We start from the raw sequence: 10,590 nt of genomic DNA, 5'->3' as shown, positions 1-10,590 counted from the left end.
TTCTGAAGCTAGATCCAACAAATTGTTTTCTTTCAATGAAGTATGTATTCAATGCCAACATATCCACAAGTCTTATACAACTAACTGATGATGGGGATGTGAAATTCTTTATTGGTTTAAATTGTACAAATGGTAAGCTGTCTGTTCCATTGTGCATCATAGTTGAAAAGAGAATTGATAATCACAATCAGAAATCAATTTACAATTTTTATTTTGAATGTCATATGCCTTCTGAGATTGATAAAGAATTGAATGGAGACTCAATGTTGATGCAAAAAAGTAGACACATTCATTGTGATTCAGTTGAAACTCTTACTGTTGATGGTGAAAATGGACCAAGATTTCAAAATGAGTCATTTGAAGGGTATAAAGTTCATGATTGGAACATGAATGAGACTGCAATTAATGAGGAGGATTATAGGATGAATACTAACCCTACTAGTGATAAGCAAGTGACCCAAATTGGCTCATTCAGAACTAGTTCAGCTCAGAGTGCAGAAATCTTGACCATGATTGATACAAATGATGGTTTCATACATGACAATCCCACTATAATCGAAGATGTAGCAAATGAAAGACAAAACATGATGCAACAACCTATAGTTAGTGGAATTAGTGATGACCATCTAGAAGAGCACCAAATATACTCAAATAAGAAAGAATTATAAAGGAAGTTGTATATGATGGCTCTGAAAAGGAAGTTTGAGTTCAAAACAACTAAATCCACTACTAAGTTATTGCTTGTTGAATGTTTTGATAAAGAATGCAAGTGGCGAGTTCGTGCTACCAAGTTGGGGATTTCCAATATGTTTCAAATAATGAAATTATTTTCAACACACACTTGTCGGTTAGATATGATGTCTCGTGACAATCGACATGCAAGTAGTTGGTTGATTGGTGAGAGTATAAAAGAAACATATCAAGGGGTTGGTTGTGAATTTTGACCAAAAGACATTGTAGTAGACATTCGAAAGCAATATGGTGTTCAAATCAGTTATGATAAGGCGTGGAGAGCCAAAGAACTTGCTCTAGATTCTATTAGGGGATCACCTAAGGAGTCTTATAACACTTTATCATCCTATTGCTATGTTTTAGAGCAAAAAAATCCTGGTACCATTACTGATATAGTTACTGATTGTGATAATCAATTCAACTACTTTTTTATGTCGATTGGTGCATCTCTCGTTGGGTTTCACACATCAATAAGGTCTGTGATTGCAGTTGATGGGACATTTTTGAAAGCAAAGTACTTAAGAACTTTATTTATTGCAGTGTGTAAAGATGACAACAATCAGATATACCCTTTAGCCTTTGGGATTGGTGATTCAGAAAATGATGCCTCATGGGAGTGGTTTTTACAAAAACTGCATGATGCACTTGGACACATTGATGATTTGTTTGTGATATCAGATCGACATGGTAGCATTGAGAAAGCAGTACATAAAGTATTTCCCTATGCGAGGCATGGTATCTGCACTTATCATGTTGGACAAAATTTGAAGACAAAGTTCAAGAATCCTGCAATTCATAAGTTGTTCCATGATGCTACCCATGCTTATCGTGTTTCAGAGTTTAATTTTATATTTGGGCAACTAGAGATGATTGACCCAAGAGCAGCAAGATATTTGATGGATATAGGTGTTGATCGATGGGCACGTTCATATTCTACCGGAAAAAGATATAATATCATGACGACAGGGATCGTTGAAAGCCTTAATGTTGTGTTGAAAAATGCTAGAGATCTTCCAATTTTGCAATTGGTTGAAGAATTGAGAAACTTACTTCAAAAATGGTTTGTGACTCGTCAACAACAAGCAATGTCAATGTCAATTGAACTTACCATGTGGGCTGATGGAGAACTTCATTCGAGGTATAATATGTCAGCAACATATCTAGTGGAACCTATCAACTCCAAGGAGTGTAATGTTAACTATGCTGGCATTAGTGCTCAAGTGAATTTAGACACTCGTTCATGCACATGTCGACAATTTGATCTTGATCATATTCCATGTGCACATGCTATTGCTGCTTGTAGATTTTACAACATTTCATGTTACACTTTGTGCTCCAAGTATTTTACTACTAAAGCATTGTTATCTTCATATTCAGAGTGTATTTATCCAACTGGAAATGAAATAGATTGGGTAGTACCTAATCATATTCGTGACAAAGTTGTGTTAACACCTAAAACGAGACGTCCAACAGGAAGACCAAGGAAAGTAAGAATTTCTTCTGGTGGAGAGGGCAAGCACACATCTAATTGTAGTCGATGTGGTCAATATGGGCATAATCGGAAAACATGCAAACGACCAATCCCTTGATATCATGATAGCTTTGGCACTCTATGAACTTACATGGAATGAAAATTGTAATAGTGAGCTTTTTTGTTTTTTTGGTACCCATGTGAACGGAAATGTAAGTTACTTTTTTGTATAAGGTGATAGGATAAGCACATAGATGAATATTGTAATAATGATCCCCTTTTTTTGCATACCCATAGAAATGGAGATATTTGTTACTTTTATACATATATGTTATGATGAGTTATGTATAAAGTATGAATGAAAATTACATGTTTATTCTCAAACTATGGACTCAACTGTTCTCACGTTTATTGATAAGGAACTTGACAATAGTTAAGTTCAGGTTTTGTCTGAAGACTGTAGACTTAACTACCTTCAAGTTTGTACATAAAACAACTTGACAATGGTTAAGTTCAGGTTTTGTCTAAAGACTGTTGACTTAACTGCCTTCAAGTTGGTACATAAAACAACTTGACAATAGTTAAGTTCAAGTTTTGTCTAAAGACTGTGGACTTAACTACCTTCAAGTTTATACATAAAACAACTTTACAATAGTTAAGTTCAGGTTTTGTTTAAAGACCGTGAACTTAACTACCTTCAAGTTTGTACATAAAACAACTTGACAATAGTTAAGTTCAGGTTTTGTCTGAAGATTGTGAACTTAACTACCTTCAAGTTTGTTCATAAAACAACTTGACAATAGTTAAGTTCAGGTTTTGTCTGAAGACTGTGGACTTAACTACCTTCAAGTTTGTTCATAAAATAACTTGACAATAGTTAAGTTCAAGTTAAAATGGCAATTGTAGACACAACTTCCTATGAGTTTATAGAAGATCAACTTGATACCTGTTAAGTCCAGATTAAATATGTTATTCTGGAATAGATTTCGACTTAATATCTGTTAAGTTTGTTCACAGTTAACTTGATAGAAGTTAAGTTCAGGTGTTCTATTAAGACTGTGGACTTAACTACCTTCAAGTTTGTACACATAACAACTTGACAACATTCAAGTTTAGTTTAAAAGGACAATTGTATACATAACTATCGAACAACATTCATCAAAATATCCAAGTAGATATATCAACCTGTCCAACTACATTCATCAAAATGTCTAACTACATATATGAAGCTATCCAATTACATATAACAAACCATCCAACTACATTATCAAAATGTGAAATATCAACATGAATTCATTACATAGGCAAGTATTTCATATAAAATAACTCTGCTGCAATCGTTTCCCGAAACCAGTCCATTCGAGCACTTGTTAATGACTTCAATGGATGGTTGTGCATTAAGTATTCAACATATTTGATAACAAACATGCCACAATCACCACTACATGGTACACAGATAATCAATGTTAGAGATTTTATTAAGGATTAAGTGTATAAGTTATGAAAGTAAATTTAAGATCACTTACTCATTTTCCTGTTGAGGAATATCTTACAGTCGTTCAATTTCCCATTCCTGGTAGTTAACTTTTGTGTCACCATGAAACCCATAATATGTTATTGCATTCAATATATGCGGCAACAATTTGGCTAATGGTTTAATGACAACTTGCAATCTTGCATTATTATTGATGCCTATCAATAAGTCATATACATATATAATCCTTCGATGAAGGTGGACAACTCCTAATACCCATTTTGAAATTGCAACCTGTTGACAATGAACTTGATAGCAGTTAAGTTCAATTTTTTCTTAACATATATATTTAAATCAAAATTCTAAATATTTGGATAAAATAATTTCATAAAAATTATATTCAAATACGTTATAAATTCATAACAAATAACTTCATTACACAAAATTTCAAAACCTTTTAATGGTAAACTTGATAGTAGTTAAGTTTAGTTTTTTCTAATCATTCAAATAATGCTTTAAACCTTGGACTATAACCTCACTGAGAAAATTTTCAACAATTACATTATCAATTCATGAAAAATAAATTCATAAAAAAAGGATAATCGATTAAAAATGATAAAATTAAAAAAAAATTAAAAATCAAAATTTCAAGTAGAAAATTAATGCTTACTGAATCAATTGATTTTTTCTCATTTTTTGATGATGATGACGAGGTTTCAAAACCTGGCTTTCTTTCACTTCTCTTTTTTCCCAAAATTTTATACCTCTTCTGTTTCGTATTTTTCATCACCGAATTTTTTTCTTCCTCCATTTGCATGAACTGAATCAACACACAATATCAGAAAGATGAAAAATAGGGTTTGATTGAAAAAAAAAAAAAAGAACCAAAATAAGACACTTAGGTTTTTTCTCATTTCATGGATGAAGATTCATATGTGAAAATCTAAAATCAAAGAATGAAATAGTGAAACTTACTTTCTGTTTTTACTTTATGTTGTGTTGCCTTTTTGTTCTCTTGCAATAAATGGAAAAATCTTTCGTGATTTGTTTCTCGCAGGTTAACAGATGGAACAAATAAGTTTGCAAGGTAAGGAAGAGACACAATACAAGGGAAAATTGGAGTTGGAGGGAAAATGGGCTGAAAAGATAGCTGAGGGGGTATTTTTGTCCGAATTGGGTCATTTTTGAGACTTAAATAAGTGAGGGGTTAGTTCTGCAATATTGAGGGATTTTTGTCCCTTTTAATCGGTTATCCCTTATATTTATTTATTATTTTCGCTTAATCAATTTCAACCATACATTTTGATACAACTGATTAAATATAAAATACCATAGATTTTTATTTCTAGCTTCTGCTTCTAAGATAAGCTAAAGTTAAAAACACGTCACTCTAAAAAGATAGTTTCATAAGCCAAAAAAACCACTTTTTTAAAAAGCAATTCTATTAAGTTATTTTCTAAATCAAAAGCCTTTTTTTTATCAATAGAATTCGTAATATAAAATATTTTATTGACTTTAAGAAAATTTTTATAGTATAATTGATTTTATTTTATTTTTAAATATAGACGAGAAAAAATAAATTTAAAATCATAAATTATTTTATATATTACTTTAAAATTATTTATCTTATTTTATCTCTTTTATATAAAAATAGATAAATTTTTAATTAATTTTGACTATAGTTGATTTTACTTGATATTTTTATAATAAAATCAAACATAAAAAAAAATAAAAATTTATATCATATTTTTTTTTTTAGTATTTTCTTATAATCAAACAAAACATTATTTTGAGTTTTTATTTTATTTTATATATTCTTATATTTTTTTAATTGAGAATTATTTTACTGAATAAATTTGCTCAATAAAAACATGATAAAAATATTAATGTCTTGATTATTACTTCCTGTTTTACTTGAAATAAAAATTTTGTATGGAAACAAATCTTTTAATAATTTGTCATAATAACATTCATGTCTTGATTGCAACAAAATGAAATAAATGAATCATTTCACACGCCAAACCCCAAGAGGACTATTCCAGATTTTTCTGTGTGTGTGGGCACTGCCCAGAAGGTTACCTTACTTAATGTGGGGTTGGTTGGAAAGCCAGAAAAGTGGCTCTAATAAGTCAGGTCAATTTATGGCATCTTAAAGGGTCTCTAATTTCCACGTCTACAATCTCTACAGTTCACTACTACTAAAACACCACCCACCACCATCCGAAACGGAAGAAAAAAAACAGAGTTTTCCCTTTCAAAGTCTAAGGGGTGTTTGAATTTTAAACGAAATCCCACCTCTTGTTTCCAGCAATCATGATATCTGCATGCATTTATTCATAGTGGTTAGTTAGTTGATCCAATTGTCTCTCCTTCCCTCTCTCGCTCCAAAACCTTATTTTCTGTGCAGAGTTGGAGGTTAGAGAAGAGGACCATCTGGTGGAGGAGAGGAGCTTTGGTTGCAGAGATTTTTTATTTTTTATTTTTTATTTTTTTCTGTTCTTTCTATTCTTGGAGATGGAGGTGGAGGCAAATGGGTTGCAAGATAGCTTGGAAAGCAATGAAATAGAGAAAAGAAAAGTGGGTCTCATGAGAGCTCGTGTGGAAAGTGTAGATCCCTCTTCCAAGGTTCTTATTTCCCCTGATTCTCCTTTTCTCTTTCCCGTTTCTTTTTCTTTATTGTTAACCCGTATGGGCACTGCCCACGCTAGGAATACTGGAAGTATGGAATGTGAGAAGGGAAATAAAATAGTATAGAAAACTTTATTTTTCATTTTGGGTTTTCATGGTGTACCTTGTGGATCCACAAGGGGGTGTACAGATAAAATGGGATTTGATTGTTCTCTGCATTCTTCAATTTCTATAATTTTCTGCTACCTATATTTCTGTGGCTGAGGAATCCAACAAATATAATTCCTCTAGTTGTAGAATTCTACCATCCCTCTTCTTTTTGCTGGGTTTTCTGTTGTGTATCAGGGACCAGATGACACACAACTTTGATTTCACTTATGGGTGAAAGAATTTTAGAAAACTGGTTTATTTTCATTTTCATGATTTTGTTGTCATGGGTAAAGCCTCTAATATGAAGATCAGATCATTTAGTTTCATCCAAAATGGTATGATACAGAGGCTTAAGTATTTGATTTTGGCCACTGCACATTGGTATTTAAGCTTGCAATTGAATCTCTCAGAATTGGAGGTAGAAGACCAAAAAACAAGGTTCATCATTGAAAATTCAATCTCAGATCAAGGGAAAAAAATGGAAAACAGATGATTTTTCTCCAGCTAAAATAATTTCCTTTGTGCTTATATTCAGAACCAGTTTGCCTGCCAAAGTGCAGGCACACCCGGTTTATCAGAGGGCTTTATTTGTATTTGTTTCTTGTTTTGCTTGTGTGATGGGTATGCTATATGTGACTATGTGAGCTGTTTGTCTGTGTTTTCTTTGGGCTTACAGGACTTGGACGATTTTATGATCCGGCGATTCCTGCGAGCTCGTGATCTAGACATTGATAAGGCTTCTGCCTTATTGCTGAAGTACCTGGGCTGGAGGCGGGCTTTTATACCTAATGGTTACATATCTGCATCAGAGATTCCAAATGAACTTGCTCAGAACAAGTTGTTTATGCAAGGTCAAGACAAGAAGGGACGCCCCATAACAGTCGTCTATGGTGCCAGACATAAACCCTACAAAGGGAACCTAGAGGAGTTCAAGCGTATGATCATTTCCTGATTCATATAATCTAGTTTTCCCAATTCATATAATCTAGTTTTGGAACTTCTGATGACCTAAATTTGTTTATAATGTAACCAGCATCTACATTCAGCTAAACTGGTGTATTTCTTTTTTGTTACAGGTTTTGTTGTCTACAGTCTTGAAAAAATCTGTGCCAGGTAAGATGGAACTCTCGAAAACAAAAGGGTATCAGTTTTTTTTGGTTGAGTGTTTTGCTATAATAATAAATCTGGATATGCCATGTATAAAAATGATTCAGATGTGATCATCTAGCATATGTTCTAAAAATCAACCTCCCAAAATTCAAAATGCTTTTTCTCATTTGGAGGATTATGTAAGTTGTCAATGGAGTACCACCCTTCTCGTCATATGAACAATAAGGTCATGTGTGTTCTCTAGTACCAATGGACCTTAGGATTCTTTTCAAATATGATAAATAGGAGGTTAAACTTTTTCAGATGTCAGCATGGACCATTAGTTGGGAACAAGAGGAAAAAAGCATGAAAAGCTACTCCTTTGTACTTGTTTTGGACTATTTGGAAAGAGAGGAATATCAGGGCTTTTGAAAATGTAGAGCCATCCAGTCAAGAGCTTAAATCCTCTTTTAAGACTAAATTTTTGGAGTGAGTCAAATGGGGGTTTAGAGAAAGGTGTCCATATATCTATCATAGATTTTTTGATTGATTGATTAGGCTACAAGTAAAGGGAGGAGTGTTTTTTGTTTTCCCTCTTCCTGTTCTTTGCTTTATGGCATCCTTGTATACGTCTCACATACTTTTGTGTGCCCTTTTATTAGGCATTTATTAATAAATTGCTTTGTTTGCCTATCAAAAATGTATCTTGGACAATGACTCAAGCATCTAATCTTAATCATCATCTCCATTTTCAGTATGCCAGGAGGAGAGGAAAAGTTTATCGCCATTGCTGACATTGAAGGATGGGGATACACTAACAGTGACATTCGTGCATACCTTGCAGCTCTATCGATCTTGCAGGTTTGATCTTCCACCCTATGGCACTTTGCTACAAACCCACCAATAACTTGATAGGAATGCAATGCATCACCCTTCTTTTCATGAAATTTTGCTTCCTGAAACCCAGATTAAACCTAGAATTTAAGCAACATTAACAGGATATTGCAGTAAAGGACCAGTAGTGAGGAAATAGGGTTTCACCAGAAAAGCTGATAGGAGTTACTTTGTTGTCTCTATGGCAGGATTGTTACCCAGAGAGGCTGGGCAAGCTGTTTCTAGTCCATGTACCTTACGTATTTATGACTGCATGGAAGGTTGTCTACCCATTTATTGACAGTAAAACCAAAAAGAAGGTAAAGTGCTGAACTTCTTTTTTTGCTAGATCTATATATTCATGCATTTATTATGCATGTATAGAGGCCTAGAAAAAAGGCAAAATAAGACTTTGTTTGGAAACTGTTCTTGACAAAAATAGTTCTTTCAGAATTTGTTTTGAAAACATGTTATTTTTTAGAACAAATTTGAGGTTTCTTCAGTTGTTTTTTGTAGAGTGTTTTGAATCAAAATTAAAAATATAGAAAATACTTTGGAAATTTTTGCATTGTACATGAGTACATAGTACCTTTATGGAGAACAAGCCTAAGAATTGGCTTTTATGTTCGAGTTCCTTATTAGAATTTTGCTTTCGAAAACAATTGAAAATTGTCTTTAAGAACTATTCTTAAAAATCATTTATTGAGAACTAATTTCAAAAACAATCCCAAACATCCTTAAACATTGAACCAAGTGTATAAGATTAATCACGATAGTTTTTGCTAGAGCTGTTACAATAGAGATATAACTTCTAAGAAAAAGGTACGAGCCAAGAAACAATTGAGTTTTCATCATAATGACCCATTAGTCCATTCTTTTCTCCTATTACCAATAATTTCATACTGTTTTAATCAAGTTATAAATTATAGTGTGTAGTTAATATAATACTTTGGACCATGTGGAAGGAGGGAGTTGAGCAATTAAACAATCTTTTATGTACATATTTTGGAGTGGATTAGGGTACATATAGGAGATAGATTCTTGTCGATGATTGATTTTATTAATTGGTTAAGCTTTTAAGTAAAGTAAGAGTGTTGTTTTTTCTGTTTCGCTTTACCGAGTATAGCTTTTGGTGTCTTATGTACACCCTTTATGCCTTTGTGTGCGCTTTTGGCTAATTTAAAATCATTTACTTTATGTTTGACTTCTAGAAAATATGATGGAAATAAAATAGTGAGGAAAAATAGGAAGATAGAAAAAGTGAAGGGAAAAAAAAAAAATTAAAGTTAATAAATTATTTTTGCATGTCTATTTTGAATTTATTTTACTTATTTTCCTTCTTCTACACAAAGAAAAAATAATTCTGTACGAGAAAGAATCAAAATTAGGATGAAAATTCCAAGATTTTGAGAAATTCAAACGTGCCCTTTATCCCAAAACACTAAAATTCTCAAAATTTACCCTATGTTAGATGCTATAGACTGCAAAGAAGCACCCTTCATTTACATACCATTAACTCGAGGAGTTTCAGAAAAGCTTTCATGGCTTCAACTGAGTCCGTTTCTATGTAAACTTGCAGATAATCTTTGTCGAGAACAAAAATATCAAGTCGACTCTGCTCGGTGATATTGATGAGAACCAGCTCCCAGATGTATATGGAGGCAAGCTGCCTTTAGTTCCTATCCAAGATAGCTAATTAGCGAATTCAACTAACCTGAGATTTACCTTTCATGTTCTATAAAGTGTACGCTAAGCTTGAGAATGAGATTTACCTTTCATGTTCTATAAGGTGTACGCTAAGCTTGAGAATTATATATAACAAAGATAAGGAAAATTCGGGTCAATGTATCTGTATTCTTTTGGTGGATAAAGTGAACAATATATGGTTATGGCCCCATGGACGTTGCAGAATTTCTTTAATGCCAGTGAATTAGAGTTTAAAAGGGGCTCCAAAATGCTATCTTAGTTGACAAGTACTGGTGGGTTTGGACATTTGATCATCTATTGTGCTTGGTTTGTTAGACCCCCCGGCTCCAAAATGCAGTACATTACCCATGTCTCTGGCAAAATCATATGTTCCGGAAATGCAAAGGCACCGTGAAGCTGAGGTTCATTGCGAGAGAGGGGAAACAAGGACCTGTTTGGCAAAAAAAAAAATTTCTAACTTTAAAAT

The 10,590-nt window shown here is 33.0% G+C and overlaps 2 protein-coding genes across 3 annotated transcripts; both read left to right on the top strand.

Moving 5' to 3' along the window:
* The first annotated feature begins 386 nt into the window (after positions 1-386).
* Positions 387-2,086, top strand: LOC117921331. The gene is made up of 3 exons (XM_034839204.1): positions 387-528; positions 1,096-1,952; positions 2,036-2,086. The coding sequence occupies exons 1-3, from the start codon at positions 387-389 to the stop codon at positions 2,084-2,086; spliced, it is 1,050 nt and encodes a 349-aa protein (XP_034695095.1).
* A 3,682-nt stretch (positions 2,087-5,768) lies between these two features.
* Positions 5,769-10,324, top strand: LOC117913968 (phosphatidylinositol transfer protein 3). Of its 2 annotated transcripts, XM_034829120.1 has the most exons (7): positions 5,769-6,302; positions 7,132-7,390; positions 7,532-7,568; positions 8,300-8,405; positions 8,627-8,737; positions 9,997-10,159; positions 10,207-10,324. In XM_034829120.1, exons 1-6 carry the CDS (start codon positions 6,192-6,194, stop codon positions 10,111-10,113), a joined length of 741 nt encoding a protein of 246 aa, XP_034685011.1. In that variant the 5' UTR covers positions 5,769-6,191; the 3' UTR covers positions 10,114-10,159; positions 10,207-10,324. The 2 variants fall into 2 exon arrangements, with proteins under 2 accessions (XP_034685011.1, XP_034685002.1); XM_034829111.1 differs by having other exon boundaries at positions 5,770-6,302; positions 9,997-10,312.
* Positions 10,325-10,590: the final 266 nt, after the last annotated feature.

This window comes from Vitis riparia, chromosome 1 (genome assembly GCF_004353265.1).
Source record: "Vitis riparia cultivar Riparia Gloire de Montpellier isolate 1030 chromosome 1, EGFV_Vit.rip_1.0, whole genome shotgun sequence".
NCBI classification, from domain to species: domain Eukaryota; kingdom Viridiplantae; phylum Streptophyta; class Magnoliopsida; order Vitales; family Vitaceae; genus Vitis; species Vitis riparia.
The sequence above is the reverse complement of the archived record's forward strand: the minus strand, read 5'-3'. Positions and strand labels throughout refer to the sequence as shown.